General features: G+C 38.3%; 1 protein-coding gene across 2 annotated transcripts; it reads right to left on the reverse strand.

Moving 5' to 3' along the window:
• Positions 1 to 612: 612 nt before the first annotated feature.
• On the reverse strand, positions 613 to 16,943 carry CEP44 (centrosomal protein 44). Of its 2 annotated transcripts, XM_081958882.1 has the most exons (12): positions 16,555 to 16,943; positions 10,877 to 11,000; positions 9,110 to 9,257; positions 8,538 to 8,684; positions 7,771 to 7,878; positions 6,213 to 6,365; positions 5,774 to 5,800; positions 5,347 to 5,556; positions 3,991 to 4,063; positions 2,927 to 3,051; positions 2,772 to 2,809; positions 613 to 1,440 (listed from the first exon to the last, which is right to left on the reverse strand). In XM_081958882.1, exons 2-12 carry the CDS (start codon positions 10,963 to 10,965, stop codon positions 1,365 to 1,367), a joined length of 1,194 nt encoding a protein of 397 aa, XP_081815008.1. In that variant the 5' UTR covers positions 10,966 to 11,000; positions 16,555 to 16,943; the 3' UTR covers positions 613 to 1,364. The 2 variants fall into 2 exon arrangements, with proteins under 2 accessions (XP_081815008.1, XP_081815009.1); XM_081958883.1 differs by lacking the exon at positions 5,774 to 5,800 and having other exon boundaries at positions 16,555 to 16,935.
• Positions 16,944 to 17,017: the final 74 nt, after the last annotated feature.

Below are 17,017 nucleotides of genomic sequence, written 5' to 3' on the forward strand. Positions count from 1 at the left end.
CTTACCATTGAAAATTTGGTTCGGGAAAAATATATTTCATGTAATAAATGTATCTTCCCAGTTTGTTCTTACTTCCAACAGAAATAAAAAGAATATTAGCAATTCTATTACACACAGTTGAATAAATATAAATAATGATGTAATTCCTGAGTTGGTCAATAATATCCCAGTATTATGAAAAGCAATTTGAATTACTTAAAACAGTATTTCAAATAATTAGTGAAAGTATTACTTAATATAGTAGAATATATTATTAATATAGTGTGATTAGCTAAATAGAAATATATTTACTTAGAAAGATTATGCTTCCGGTTTACTTTTACAAACTGGGAATATGATTAACTTTTGAGAAACTTCCTTTTAAGAAACAGCTAAGACACAGTATAAACTAGCGTAAAGAGATAAATTAATATGTTTAAGTTGGTTTAACACAGGGGATATGTGCCTTCATCCCCTCTCTGCCAATTTACTGTACAAAACCTGTTTTCTCACATTTTCAGATCCCACCATTAAAAAACAATCAATGATAAATGTGATATTTAAAGATCTTTCCATATGAACATATGGAAGTATGATTAATAAAATTAAAAACTTCCCAATGTAACATATGAGTATGAAACAATTTAAAGACATTTATTCCTTTCCCCAATTCCTTGGATATTTCTCCCCCTAATAAATCACATTTACGACTGTTTTACATCAACTTTAATCTTCAAAGCATCAGTTATATAGCTTCAAATCATAAAAATGTGTGTTTTTATATACCAACTCAATGGTCTCCATCTGTTTTGCTGATCTTAAAATGTGTCAGGTTATCTAGCACTAAACTATTCAACACATTTGCTAGTCAAAATCTCAAAATCTTATTTATTTATTTGAATAACTTTTTATCATATCTTTTACTTTATCACGTACGATGAAAGCTGAAATACTATTGCTGCTCTTATCACATATAAATATTAAAATATATCTGCATGTATTTAAGATATGTTAAAGACAGTGTGTGTGTGTAAAAAGGCTTGCACACTTTACTGATGGCATATACATATTTTTCTTAGGTATAATATGCAATTTCCAGCTAAAATATTTCCAACAAAATATAAAATATAATCACTGAACCAGTTCTTTTAAAATTATATATCATTTAACCTAATGTCAGCAAAGTTTATTACAAAAATAGACTGTGGGTACATTAATGTTGTCACATATTAAGTTATTTGTAATAAAATGATACATATCAATGGCACATATATACATAAAATCTATATTAAAAAAAAAGAAACAGTTTAAATAATTTCAATCCAAAACAGAACAAAAAAGATCCAAAGAGTTCTAAAAAAGTTCATGGACACACATAATCAGTTTCAGTTTTCTGGTTGAGTAGAATACTCTGAAGAGGTGTTACGTGAAATCTTCAACAATTCTGAAGTTTCCTGAACCCTTAAGATATAAAATACATAAACAAAGTTAAATGACTTCCAAAATGTAAAAACAGTAGCAATTTTGTATTTATGTTAAAAATTGGTAAATTTATAGAAATATGATTGAACAGACATTCTATTATGTTAAATGAGTTTTTAATTTTCCACATCAATAACACTTTAAATATTTCTCAGTAGAAAGTTAAAAATTATAAGTTTTTTAAAATAGACTCGCCAACAAAATATCACTGCTTTTTCAAACCAGATTACTACTTAATCCAAGATTACTTTTTTCAGTAAAGCACTACTAATAAAAAAAGTTTTGCAAATAAATACTTTAAACATTATTATTAAAGCATCTTATATTATCTCCCAAAAATAATATGTCTCATTACTTTAATAATAAAGAACTTTAGTTTGATTTATTGCCTAATACAATTTTAACAAAATACTACATCATGGAAGTATGGGAAATGTAGGTACAGTACATTCATAATTTGATGAGGAAGGAGTTTCAGTTAAAGTGGAATGTCCACTAAGTCTGAGTGGTGTGCATAATTGAAATTGAAATGAGATTTTCTTTGAGCATTTTTATACATTTATGCATTTGTAAAATAGGAAATAGAAGTTTTTTCATGCACATAATGAAATATTCTGTTCACATCATCTGATTGTCAGACCCTGGGTTCCTAGCCAGCCTGGGGCTGCCATTTGGGCGGGGAAGGAGAGCCTGGCATGCTCTGTACAAGCCTGATGACGACCATACCCGCCGAACACCGGCATACCATCTAGCTGAGCCGCGCAGAGGACATACATGCCTTGGGCCCCCTGCTGAGCTGCGGAGAGGGAAGGCACATCCATGAGCAGCCTGCCACATCTACAGAGCCCTCAGATGGCCAGCTGAGCTGTGGGCTTCGCAAACAGATGATGCGCAGCAGAACAAATGGGCAGTAGAGCATGCACAGGCGAGGGAGCCTGGCATGCCAGAAAAGAGCATGACGTGTCCGATGAAAAGCTCAGACGCTGCAAAGATGTGGCAAATTGGTGGCACATGAGGCGTGGGAAGTATATGGAGAGGAGCCTAGGGGGTGGAAATGTGGGGTGGAGTACAGAGCATTTAAGGGGTGGAAGGTTAAATCACAGTAGCACTGACTTTGTTTTCTTCATTATTTGTCTGGATTTCCAGCTTGCAAGATAAAAAGTGCTCAATTAACTGTCGTCTACATTTCTCGTCTGATAAACGCCGGAATGTGACACTGTTATTTAAGGTCCATTAAATTGTTTTCTGTATTCTGTATCCACATTTGAAATCTTATTTGCTAAAAAATAATACTGTATCATCTTACTTACATTTTGCTTATTCTTTCCATTTTTTGAATTGTTGTTTCCTACAATTTAAAAGCAAGAGTTTTAACTTTGTATACTTGCATTACCAAAGACAAATAAAATCACAAACTTTCTATAGCTCTGCCAGAATATATATGTATGTGTCAGTTTTAACTTACCTTTGAAACCTCTGACACAACATCATCATCAACAGCCAGGGCTTTGGGAGACGGATCTGCCGATACAGATGAACTATATCCAGACGACTGTTGAGGACTGTCTGGCAATTCTACTTTCTCTTTATCTGTGAATAAACTCATTTTTAAAGTTCAGCTTTGCCTTTACACATTTTAATCATACAGTCTGATTTACCAAATATATTCATAAAAGAAACTGATAAGAAATTGTAAAGCAATATTCTCAAATGAATTCAGAGGTGAGTATTATAATGTAAATTATTATAGTATCAATGCAACATGATAAATTACTTTACTCCCAACATAAACCTTTTCTACAGAGTTCAAAGATTTGAATCTGTAATTTGTCTGCCTATGTTAAGAAAGTTTTTGAAGTAGCTACAAGTTGTTTTTAAAAAACAACAAAATCCTATATGGAAATGCCAATCTTTTTATTTTATATTGAGAAAATAATAGTTAATTCTGTGTAAAGGGAGAAAGCATATGAAACTTTCTGACTGACCTCAGAGCTCAGAAACAGCATCTGTATTTTATTATACTTCAAAACTTTCTCAACTGCCACACACTAACATTAATTTATAGGTTGATACTTCTACAGAAGTACTGTAGCTTACTATCAAAATATAATGCTTTAGAGAAAAGGAAAATTCAATGTTCAATAAAAATACTAAACAATACAGTTGAAACCAGATTAAATTTGTTCCTGATTCAGACTCTTTATCTGAAAGAATGCAACAGAACATATTTGTCAGAAATTTTAATTTTTCTTCTCTGAAAATCTTATTAAGAACATTGAAATAACTAAAATCTAAATAGCAAGTTAACTTGGTAAATAACAATAAGACAGTATTTAAAAAGTTACTACACCATATTCCATAATAACTAACATTCAGTTTGACTAAATTTCCATGCAATATAACATATTTAAATAGATAGCATTTTAGAGAGAGAGAGAGAGAGAGAGAGAGAGAGAGAGAGAGAGAGAGAGAGAGAGAGAGAGAGAACGAACACGAACCAGACTGAGGAAAGTTGCAAGAAGTACTTACCAGAAGAAGATGTTGTGTTTCTGCTAGAATAATATTCTTCACTCACATTGTTTAATTCTGTAGATAAATCAGCCTGCAATTGAAAAAATATTTTACTATTAATAACTCATGAATTATTCTGTAAAACAACTAGTTATTTTGAAATGTGCAGTCCTCTTTGTGGAATAACTAAGTTATATTTAAATCATTTTATAACGTAGTAGTAGCATACCCAATAGCCTTAACTATTATCATTAATTCAGGAATCAAATTTTAGGTACATAAATCAAAGCTTCCTATTTTACTGCAGTTTCAGCATCACAATACGTGAATTGGCATTATGTGATTAACATAACCTTCAAATCCTGAATTGAAACACTATCTAACGTGAGAAAAAGTGATATTTTTGAAGATCATGTTTCAAATCGGAGTATATTAAAATAATAACAACTGCATTGCTTACTGCTTATCTCATCAAAAATTCAGTACTATACTATTGACATTTGATCGCATAATATTCATGGATTAGATCTACTACTTTTTTTTCCTATGGTACAAAAGAGCCATTGGGATAATTTTGGTATGAATTCAAAAGCCTTGCATTAAAAAACAAAGTAATTAAATCTACAATGTACTTTCAAACACTAAGAGAGCCAGAATGGTTAAAGTGGTAGACTATGAGCCAGGAGACACAGTTTCTAATTCTCCCTTAGGCACAGAACCCATCTGAGGGTCACTCTCTTTTAATGGTATCAGACTCTGTGACCAACCAACTGATAAACAAACTATCTCTTGCAAAACCAATCACTTCCTGAAACCATGCAGGGCAAATACTAAGAAAAGCAACAATGATCCTATCTTGAACACAAAAATAATGCCTCTTGTTATATCTTCTCTGGTTCAAATTTACTATTTTAAAATAATGCTTTGAGAAGCAGAAACCTTTATGTCATTTTAGCATAGCATTAGAAATGTATTAAAAATCAAATACATTACTTAAAATAGAGAAATTTCAAACAATACCGAAAAGGGATAATAGCCAAGACAGCAGTATTCCAAATATTAACAATTATGTTCATTAATATGAAGTAATAATAAATGTACAAATAAGAGCAGCAGTTGGAATAGAGTTACCATTTTCATTAGTTTCTATAGGCTTTCCATTATAATTGGAAAAAATAAAATTTTAGAAAGTTGTCTTTGAAAAAGAAAGAACATTCTTTAATTTCGATAACCTCGTGCAGTATAAAATAGGGAGAGTTTGTGCTATATTAATTAATAGCTAAGGCAGATAACCCTTAAAAATAAAAATGTAATATTAAATAGTAGATTACTGTATTTCTAATTTTTAACACATACTGTTACATTTTTACATACTGTTTTGGAATGAAGCAACAATTGTGTTTCAAGGAGGAGGATGCGGCTCAAAAGATTATTCCACTCATTCTCTTCTATAACAATTTTCCCTTGCAGTTTCTTCTCTAAAGTCTGTAATTTTTCATCCACACTGCTCAATGAATGAAACTTTTGCTGCAGTTCAGCAAGTTGACTTTTCAAGTCTTCTAACTCATTGTCCTTCTTTACAACCTGAAAATAACATAATTTTCATTCAGTATAGTCGTAGCACAAGTTTAGATGTTTATTAATTACATGAAACATGTAAAGACCTCCACATGAAATCAGAAAGCATAACCACAGTGCTGGTTCATTCACTAGAACCCTGTGCAAAAGCACTCACACCACAAAACCTATAAGTAACAAGAAAACTGGTGAAAGTTCTAATAATTCACGTATAACCTGTTACCAATTCAGATTTGATTGTAGATCTGCTCTGTAGAAGAAGGATAGTTAGCAAAACATTTAGTACTTACATGCATTGCCTGAAAGACATAAATATTATCTTTTTATTGATCCCATGGCTGAGTTACATTTGAGTGCAGCTGGACTTCCACAAGACAAAAGTGGAGCGAGGGAGAAAAGGGGATTATTTTTGTCATATTTGATGCTTTCCTGCACCATAAGTTTGCTTATAGAACTATAGAACCAATTCTTTATATTTATTCATTGGACATAATCAATTTGTTCAGTTCTATATTGTAATGCAAAACCTTTTTATCTAAATAGATTTATTCAAATTAATGTTTATTCAATTATGATTTGTCTCCTAGTACTACTACAAACATTGGTTATCAAATGTCATTTTAACAAGAAGAATTGGCCTAAGAAAATAAGAATGGTCTTACCTGTACATCCATATTATCCAAGACATCTGTGTCACTGTCCAAAACTTCAACCTTATTTGCAACATAATCTTTCACTTCCTGCAGTGTTCCACTGATGAAATCTTCAGGGATATGCTTGTTAGTCACACTTTTATGACGTTCTACTTGAGGTTTCTGTGCATGTAAAAGACCCAACCCAAAGTAATAGTAAAGTATGCATTAAACAAAATTGATTCAATTAAAAAGCATTTTGATTTAATGTATCTGTGGAATATATTTGCACTGATATTCACTACAAATACTCGCTTTCCTTAATATTACATAGACAGGTAATCTCATGCCTCAAGGGCAAGATAGGCCATTTCCTCTTATTGATTGAACGTCAGTCCCATTTGTATGATTGTGAGAATCAGTTTAAGTTTCAAGTTCATAAATTCATAAATTTTACAGAATATGTGGTTCATTATTTCACAGAGTATGTGGTTATGGGTATGATTTCTTAATATGTTTTCTTAAGAAAATTTATTTTTATTTTAAAAAACTCATTTATAATTGAGAAATCCACTACAACCAAATATCTTATCCTGCTCATATTAGGGATTGAAAAACAGCCAACAAACAATAAGCTAATAAAATAGAGTCCATTTTTAAAATATAAATTGTAGGTTTTTTTTTTTTTAATATCTCTCTCTGTTGTATATTAATCAGAGTAGAGTGGAAAAGAAATGTCAATTCTCCTAGGCAGCATTCTTTGTATGAGTGTCCTCATTTAGTGAAAAATAATCCATTAGCAGATTGTTAATTTAAGATAAGAGATGACAGAATAGTCAGAATTATTGGTTTGGGGGGAGGGAATAGATCAATAGATCTTCGTTCTATCACCTCAATCATTGATTGATATAAAGTTTTTTCACAGACTTCTTAAATTGATTAAGATGCAAGGTAGAACAGATCTAAATTATGAGCAGCCACTAATAATCCACAACTAATCATAATATATTATTTTGTCTGTTTTTGAGCCATGGTGGAGCAGTGGTTAGAGTGCATTATTGCAGGCTACTTCTGCTGACTGTCAGCTACCAGCAATTTGGCAGTTCAAATCTCATCAGGCTCAAGGTTGATTCAGCCTTCCATTCTTCTGGGTAAAATGAGCACCCAAATTGTTAGGGCAATATGCTGATTCTGTAAACTGCTTAAAAGGGCTATAAAGCACTGTAAAATAGTATAAAAGTCTAAGTGCTATTGCTATTATCATTATTGTTTTTAATGCTTTTATTTGTAATGCTGGCCTGTGACTGTAATAAAAATTGATTGATTATATTATGAACATTTGAGTCATCTTACAGTACGAGGATGGAAAATTAAACAAAGAAATTATATAATCAGTTCAGTAAGATAGCATAAAGCAGTTAACATACACCCTGAATATTATTATTAACAACAAAGCTACTTATGCTGAAAACAGATAAAGCATATAAAAATAGTATATGGGAACACCAAAATATCCATTAGGATAAGTATTTAAAAATGAAATGAAAAATACTTAACTCTTATACTAAAGAATATTGAATATTCCTACCTGCTGCAAATCCGCAGTACTGATAGCTACAGTAACAGACTGATTAGAAAAACTTGTGTGGGATAGAGATTTAATCAAATGGGTTCTCTTTTCTGTTTGGGTTTTTATCTATAAGATATAGAAATATCCAAAGTTATGCTAAGAACTGCATTTTATGTAAAACAGAGTATGTTTATTACATCAGTCTACTGAAATTCAGGATCTTAAAAGTACACGATGGAAGATACATAATTCATATCAATCATATCAATATACCAGTGGGATAGCACTGGTCAGCAGATAATATGGGAAGAAGGACAGCTATCTCTCCAAAAACTGTTCTGAGAAAAATGAGATATTCTGACAATTTGGGGATAGGGAATTTTTTAGGAAACTATAATATACACGTGGAAACTTTCACACACCAAGCTATTAGTGCAATAAACCTTTCTCATACATTTGAATAAAATTACAAATAATTCAGTAATTATTAAAACTATTTCAATTTTAACTGCAAGACAGATGTAGGAAAAGAAAGAATTTAAATGAAAGAATGAAATAAATAAAATTGTAATGTTCCAAATATCAGAAAGGAAAAACTCTGTGTTTAGTAAGTGGCATATAAATTAAAAGATAGGCAATGATTTAATTAATAAAAACATTAATAAATGAAAATATGAGTTATTAAACAATACTTTATTAACTAGATTTTTCTTTAAAATGCTAACAATTTTTTTATATTAACTCATTTTTTTCTTTAAAATGCTAATAAAATTAATTTTCAATACCTTATTCATGTTACTGAATTCTTTGTGCCTTTTATAAATGTAACTAATAATATCACAAACAATCTGTATTTTTCTTTCTGCAAAACCATATTGAAGGAACTGCTGTTTTGACAGGACTGGTTTGTACTGAAATTGATCACGAAGAAGCTGCAGAGAATAGATTAAAAAAAAGGAATTTATTTTCATAATACCGGTACTTATATATCTGCTCAGCTGCAGAAGGTATAAGGAAGCGCCTTTTCATAAAATTTCAGAGGCCTGCTTCTTTCTATGACCCTTTCTTTTGGTACAGAGGAATTGCTCTAACTCTAACTTTTTCTGAACAAAAAAAACTTTCCTTTGAGCATAAAGAATAAATAACCAAATACTCTAGGACACACTACTAAAATATCCTCTGCATAGAGATGTTAGCTAGGACAGCATATAGAAATTCAAAGTTAGTGATCTTATAACACTATGCCATAATGCAGTAAAATTTAAACAATGTTTAAATTTCAAGGTATAATGACACTTTTACTTCTTCATCTCTATAAATGGTAACATTGCCACATTAGCCTATTTAAAATATATACCTTATACATAGCATCAACAAAACGTGAATCATTCTTTGCTGTAAGTTCCAGCCCCGATTCCATTACAAGTTCTGCAATATTTGTTGAGAATGATGTGAAACAGTAGCTAATGATTGGTAAAAATACAGATGGATCACCCTTTGCCAACCTGTAATGGTGGGGAAAATTAAATAATTGATAACTGATAATTCAAAACCTTTATATCGCCCTTTATCACAGTAGTTTTATTTCTATATTTCTGAAACACTATCAGGAGACCATGGCTACATTTAATTAAGACTATTTTACATTCTGTTTTCAGAATAATTAATCTGTATTTTTGGGAATGAGTGCATCATTACGTTTTAACATGTAAAAATAACAAAAATTGAAACAGAGTAGGCTCTTAAGTCTTTCCCAAAAGAGGACTGGATTTATTTTTAACTTTAGACAAAACATTCACTGCCTATGTAAAAATACTAAGTTTTATTAAAAGGATACAAAAAGTAATTTTTACATGGAGAGATGTTGCAACAACAAATCACTTTGCACTTGAGATGTGCTGTCATCTATTTTAAATACTGTATTCTGAATTTCATTGAAGTTTAGTATTTAATAAAATTGTGGGAATCTGTTTAAACAACAAAAATAATTACCAGTTTAAAATCATCTAACAGTTAATGTAATCTTAGCTAAATACTTATTGAAAAATAAATGCTATGGCATGGAAACAAATTATTTATTATGATTCATTTATAAGTGAATAGGATGACAAATCTGTTAGAACATTTTTTCCACTTTACAACAACACAGAGATCAAAGGAACAAAGTCCAATTCTCCTTAGACTCTATCAATTTTAACATACTGCTTTTATTTCTCAATTATTGTTCATTTCTTATTGAATTTTCTAATTATAAGCCACTAGAGCAGACAGAAAAATTGGTAATGGTAAAATTATTTTTGTTAAAAGAATACAGACTCTCTTCTGTGCCGGAATGGGACAACTCGGTGCGGCCAACTTGGCATAGCCAGCTCGCCACCAAGTCTCTTCTGCCAATTCATTGCCTCTAATTCATTGTTGGATAACTCAACATGGCCAATTCATGCGGGGGCAACTCAACCAGGGCAGACACACCAGGCGAGTGAACAAGCAGGTGGGCAGAGTGCAGAGCAGCAGCGGCTGGGGGCTTCCATTTTTCATACACTCCTACCACTGCTGCACCAAGCTCCAAGCTGTTCAGAGTTTGGCCTATTGAGGGGCAGCAGGGAGGTGGCAGACTGGATCCATCCCGTTTTCACATCCCTGTTACCACTGTGAAACATTTGGCAGCGGTGGTGATGGTGTTTAGGAAGTTTGGGGTGGTGGTAATGGGCAGGGCGGGCAATTTTTCTTGCACAAAGTTTCCATTAAATCAGATTCTCTAGAAACCAATTAAAACAAAGAGCAATACAGATGATATAATAATTTATCATTTAACAAGGAATGTATCCAAAAACCCATTTTCCTGTCCATAGAATGATGCAGCAAAACATCTTTCCATCATTTAGTTTTAGATCAATATCACATAAATAATGTTACTTCTTTCATCCAGAAAATTCCAGAGGAAAATCTTAAACAAATCATGTTCCCATTCTAGTTTGTTTTGATCAGAAGACTGCTTTGCTACATTCAGAGAATACTGTACATTATTTAAAAACAAAGAATAGAATAGTTGTTTGCTGAGCAATAGGCAATTCACCAACAAGCCACGTGTATACAAAAAATTGGCTAATATGCTTCCACTTACCCCATATAATCCACATCGCTAGGATAATTTATAACTCGAAGTTTTTGTTCTATCTTATGCAAGTTTCCTTTCAGGTCTCCTGTAGCCATGGTATAATTATTCTTTTAATTATAACACATGTTGCCTAGAAAGCAGAATAATTTTGTTTTACAAAGTTTATTTACTCATTCATTCATCTATCAGGTTCAACTAACTCTAAGTACAAGACATTCATAAAATCAACATAATTAAAATAACAATACAGTACAGAATTCTGGAAAACACTTTTCCATGACATGTGGGACATTAAAAATGAAAGATTCCCATGTCTTTCATTTCACAACTTTACTTCACGAATTTTCACATAAGGGATAATCAAATCAGACAGGATAGTTCTATCTAGAGAAGGTAGTTCTGAAGTCAAGCAATGTAGGGGTTTAAAAATTAAAAGCATCACTTTTAATTTCACCCAGAAGTCTACTGAGAATCACTTCAGTGTCTCCAACACTGGAATTGAATAATTTTAGCTGTTCTCACTTCCAGTGTGAAGGCTATTTAATAGGGCATTAAATGGGCTTTGAGTTGTCTTCAAAGGCATCTCCTTGTAAAGTGAATACTCCCAGTAACTGACAAGGCAAATAAATAGTGGAAATCCCATTCCCTTCTGACATTGATGATGTTAACAAGTTTGGTAAATTTGACACTTGCTCCTGGGAAGGAAAGCTATGGCAAATCTAGATAGCATACTAAAAAGCAAAGACATCACCCTGCCAACAAAAGTGCGTATAGTCAAGGCTATGGTTTTTCCAGTTGCAATGTATGGCTGTGAAGGTTGGACCATAAGAAAGGCTGAGCGCCAAAGAATTGAGGCCTTTGAACTATGGTGCGGGAGAAAACTTCTGCAAGTCCCTTGGACTGCAAAGCGATCAAACTGGTCAGTCTTAGAGGAGATCAACCCTGACTGCTCTTTAGAAGGCCTGATCCTGAAGATGTAACTCAAATACTTTGGCCACATAATTAGAAGGAAGGACTCACTGGAGAAGAGCCTAATGCAGGGAAAGATTGAGGGCCAAAGAAGAAAGGGACGACAGAGAAAGTGTGTTGGTACCTACCTGATACGCTTCTTCTAACAGGGTGGAGATAGCATCCATGCATCGGTTGACACTGTCCGTGCTCTGATTGGACTGAGCCTGAATATTAATTAGCCAAGGTACTTATGTAACCCGCCTTTGTGAGTGTTACCACCCAGTTTCCGGCGAAGTAAATGAAGACACAGACTCCACGTGTTATCCCCAAAAAAAACATATTTAGTGATACAGGTAAACAGAACAAAACCTTATGCAATCATCAACCACAAAAATACTCCAACGGCAGGTAAAAGCGGTAGCCTCCCAAAAAGGTAAGGGATGGGGCTGGATGCTATCTCCACCCTATTAGAAGCGTATCTATCAGGTAGGTACCAACACTCTTTCTCAATAAGGGTGGAGATACCATCCATGCATGGGACATATCCAAGCTAGGGAGGGAAAGCGACCGTTCTGGCAGTTGAGCCTCAGATCTTACCGCCTGCAACACACTGCGTCCGAAAGTGGCCTCTGCCGATGCAAACTTGTCCAACTTAGTTTCTGATAAACGGTGACAGGGACCCTACAGATCTCATCCAGAGAAGCTGCCACCCTACAGATCTCGTCCAGAGAAGCCTGAGTGCCCCACGCTGCGGTGGTGGCAGCACTCCGCGTAGAGTGAGCGGTAATACCCCCTGGAACATCCAGCTCCTGGGCTGTGTAGGCTGTTGCAATACAACGCCTCACTCATATGCCAATCACTGTCATGGAGAGCTTTTTACCCAAGGATGAAGACTGAAAAGATACAAAAAGCGCCTCTGACCATCTAATCTCAGACGTGCGTGCGATGTAAATTTTCAGTGCCCGACAGACATCAAGATTGTGCCATTGCTTCTCGAGCTGGTGAGTCTGGGTGGGGAAGAAATTAGGGAGCACCACTTCCTGGGACCTATGAAACCATGACCCCACCTTCGGCACAAAAGAAGGGTCAAGCCGAAGGACCACCATATCATCGTGAAACTTGCACAGGTCCTCCCTAACAGAGAGCGCGTATAGTTCCAAAATCCTCCTGGCGGAAGTTATCGCCACCAGGAAGGCAACTTTCCAAGTAATTCCATGGAAATTTATCTTAAATGCTTGAATGGCGGCTTGGTAAGGGCCCCAAGGACCCTGGTAAGATCCCAGGTTAGGTAACGCTGTACAGCCAGTGGCCGCAGGTTGGTAGCCACTCTTAAGAACCTTTTTACCATGGGGTGCTGTGAAATAGCTTGCCCCCCCCAGGTGAGAACGGTGCCCAAGGCCGCCACCTACCATCTGATGGTGTTGGGAGATAACCCTTTATCAAGGCCATCCTGTAAAAATTCCAGGATCTGAGGGATGGAGGAGCCCTCTGAATTAATCTGTTTAAGCAGGCACCACTTACAAAAGATTTTCCAGGTGGCGTCGTAAATGCACACAGTCGAGGGCCTCCTGGAGGCCTGTATAGTATCAATAACTCTGGCCGAGAACTGATCTCCCCTTAACGTGAGCCGCTCGACAACCAGGCGGCTAGCTGGAGCCATTGGGGCTCCGGGTGTTGTAGAGCTCCTTGGCGGAGGACAATTCTGTCTGCTGGAATCCTCCAGAGCCTCTCCACCGACATCTGAAGGTCGGCAAACCAAGGACGCCTTGGCCAGTGCGGGGCCAAGAGTATGACCTCTGCTCTGTTCTCGATGATCCTGCAGACAACCCTGGGGAGGAGAGGCACTGGGGGGGAAAGCATAGAGTAGACCCCTGGGCCACAGACAGCGAAGAGCGTCTGTTCCCTCTGCTCCCAGTGTTCAAAATCTCATGAAAAACCTGGGGAGCTGAGCATTGGAGGGGCTGGTGAACAAATCCGCCATCGGGACTCCGAACCGGTGTGTGATTTCCTGAAAAAGAGAAGGATGCAATTGCCATTCGGCCTGGTCTACTGTAGCTCTACTGAGCCAGTTCGCCTGCACATTAGCCTCCCCTGAAATGTGCTTGGCCATGAGGGAAAGGAGATTATTCTCTACCCACGCCCCTAGGACATTAGCCTCTAGCAAAAACTGGCGATGCTCCTGCAGGATGGGTATGTCTAAGTATGCCTCCGTGAGGTCAATAGAAGTAAGGTAATCATCCTCCCTCACCCCTCCAAGATGGTCTGCAAGGAATGCATCTTAAAACATTTATATGCAATAAACCTATTCAATCGCTTCAAGTCAAGGATGGCTCTCCACCCTCAAGAGGCCTTGGGAATGACAAATAACAAGGAATAAAACCCCTGGCGGACCTGGTCGGCGGGTACCCTCTGGATGGCTACAATATCAAGGAGGTGTTGAATAGCCTCCGCCATCAATAACTGTCTTTGGGGGTTAGCAGAAATAGGGCACTGGAGGAAGGACCTGGGAGGGTGGGAGAAAAACTCCAGGGTCAGACCAAACCTGACCATGGCTAACACCCAGGCATCAGAGGTCGTGGCCTCCCACTAGTCGGCAAAGTGCTGTAGCTGCCCCCCAATGCGAGCCCAATCCTGTTACTGGTTAGGATTTGCAGTAGTATCGGTTACTGACTCCACGAAAGGGACGTTTAGGCTGTCCCCCTCCCCGTTGGTGCTGATACTGCTGTTGTCTAGGGCACTGGGAGAAGCCACCCTGCTGGTGGAACCCTGATAGGGAATAATCATTATTCCTAAAAAAAAAAAACCCGTACTCCTGTTGTCTCCTGGGGTATGGGGCAGCTCAGGCGAACCCTTTTTTAGGGTTAGAGGGCAGGATCTTACGCTTGTCCTTTCCCTCGATCAATAGGCGTGTCAAAGAATCCCCGAAGAGTGCCCCCCCTTGGTACAGCTCCAATGCTATGCGCCACTTGTATCTCAAGTCAGATTGCCATTGTCGGAGCCACAGGAGTCTGCATAAGGCCACTGACGAGGCCACGGCCCTGGAAGCAAACCGGGTTGTGCTCAGCGTGGCATCAGCTGAAAACTGTACTGCACCAATAATTTTATTAAGGTCCTGGTGGGCCCTAGAATTCCCTGTGGGGATACGTTCCTGCAGTTGCTGCTGCCAGAAAAGGCTTGAGCGTGAGAAAAAGGTGGCCACTGCCAAGGCACGCACAGCCCCCGCTGATGCCGGATGCCCCCGCTGGAGGACCTGATCGGCGCGCCTATCCTCAGGTTTGAGGATGTCTTCCTGGGCGCCCGGGAGCGTGGTGTTAGTATGCAGCACCGCTACAGGAGCGTCGATGGTCAGCCAGGTGAGGTTCTTATCCAGTTGTTCCGCAACATTGTAGAACCATCTGTCGTTGGCCGAGGGTGCTGGGCCTGATGTTGGCATGGTCCACTGGTGTCCCACTGTGTCACGAAGAGCTGATAAGTGGGTATGATGTCTGCTTCCACCTTGAGCTCCTTGAACAGCGCACTTGCCGATAGGACCTGTATTGGGGCCATCGGGGCCTCGGCCTGGCCCTCGAGGTCTGAGGCGGCCTTGGCCTTAGCCAGCAGTGGTTTGAACAATGTTAGAGGGAAAAGACCCACGCAGGCAGGCTTGTCCGGTACGGTGCCTTCCTCCTCAGAGACGTCGGCGTCCCTGATCTTCCCTTCCTCTGAAGCGGGAGAGCGTCTGCTCACAGGTTCGCTAGAGACAGGCGTTCCATCGGCTCTGGGGTTGACCCAGGTCATGGAGTGGAACGAGAGACCCCTGATGTCGCGCCTTGGTTCTTCTCCTGGAGCCCTGCTGCAATGCCTTGTTTAATGGCCTCGGTTATTATGTCCTGGAATCCAGTAGCTATAGACTGTAGTGGCAAGGCGGTGGGCAAGACAGGGAACTGACCCTCCTGGCGGAGCCCACCATGGTGGGAGTGAAGATGGCCTCCGCGGGCCTGCTCGATGGCCGTGAGATTGTGATGCCCCAAAGGCCAGACGTATCAATTGTGAGCATAGGGCTAAATGGCCCATGTATCACTTCCAGGCAGTGGTGGTAGTAGGCTGGGCCTGGCCGGCACTGCTGGAATCTTTTCGGACCATTGGCAGGAAGATCCCGGGTCCTCTCAGCTCTTGCTTGGAGGCCTTATTTTTTGAGGCCTTACTGGAGGAAGAGGAGCCTTTGGTCCTACAAGGGATAACATGGCTGTCCCAGAGTGGACTGAGTCAGAAACTGGGTGGTAACAGTCACAGAAGTGGGTTATATAGTACATTGGCTAATTAATATTCAGACTCAGTCCAATCAGAGTACGGACAGTGTCAACCCAAAAAGAGGAAAGAAGTTAAGACTGTATCCCAGGGGTCCCCAAACTTGGCAACTTTAAGACTTGTGGACTTCAACTCCCCACAATTCCCAGCTATGCTGGCTGAAGAATTCTAGGAGTTGAAGTCCACAAGCCTTAAAGTTGCTAAGTTTGGGAACTCCTGCAGTGTTTCCACTTCTTTCCATTTATTTGCCTGGGGAAAGCAACCAACCACTTTTCTTCCAACACTTTAATTTGCTGGGTCTCTGGTGCTCCCTGAACTCGATTGTTTTCTTGCAGAGGTTACATTACCCAAACTAGGGTTTGGGTAATGAAACCCAACTCCATATTAACAATGATGTAACCTAGTTTGGGTAATGCAAGAAAACAGCACCAAGGATCGGCACTTACATTTATACTTGGAATGCGAAGCTGGCGAACTTCTGAAGGACTGGCCAAGGAGAGCGTTGGAAAGGGCCCAGGCAGGGTAGATTTTCCCCGTTGGCACTCAGTCCGGCCGCTTCGATCTAAAGGTGGCTTTGACCCGACTTGCCCTGGCGCGACGGGCTGCGCTTTGTCCTCCACGCTGAGCGGCAGTTTAAGCGCTCCCGCGGGCAGCCAAAACTAGCTTTTGTTTCAGGTCCGCAGACTCCTTACTCCTTTATTCCGGCCCCTTTAAAAAAGAAATCTCGCCCCAGCTGAGGCGCCTCCAGGGGCGTCTCAAAAGGGAAAAACAGCGTCGCCTTCGTGATTGCTTCAGCCCCGCCGACCGAAAGTGTCGAGGCGGATGTGCAAACAGCTTTCCCGCGCCGCAAGATCCGATGCGTCACTTCCGGGAAAAACAGATGCGGCGGCCGTTGCTCTAGTAGCCGCC

This window comes from Natrix helvetica, assembly GCF_964273705.1.
Source record: "Natrix helvetica genome assembly, chromosome: 7".
Taxonomy (NCBI): Eukaryota; Metazoa; Chordata; class Lepidosauria; order Squamata; family Natricidae; genus Natrix; species Natrix helvetica.

Bases quoted from the DNA above. Each gene is read 5' to 3' on its own strand.
- CEP44 (XM_081958882.1), bottom strand. From the start codon at position 10,965: ATGGCTACAGGAGACCTGAAAGGAAACTTGCATAAGATAGAACAAAAA. The intron at 4,064-5,346 runs GTATGTAAAAAT...TTTCAATTGCAG, and splicing joins TGTTGCTTCATTCCAAAACA to GCTGATTTATCTACAGAATT. The intron at 2,810-2,926 runs GTAAGTTAAAAC...TTTAAATTGTAG, and splicing joins TTGTGTCAGAGGTTTCAAAG to GAAACAACAATTCAAAAAAT.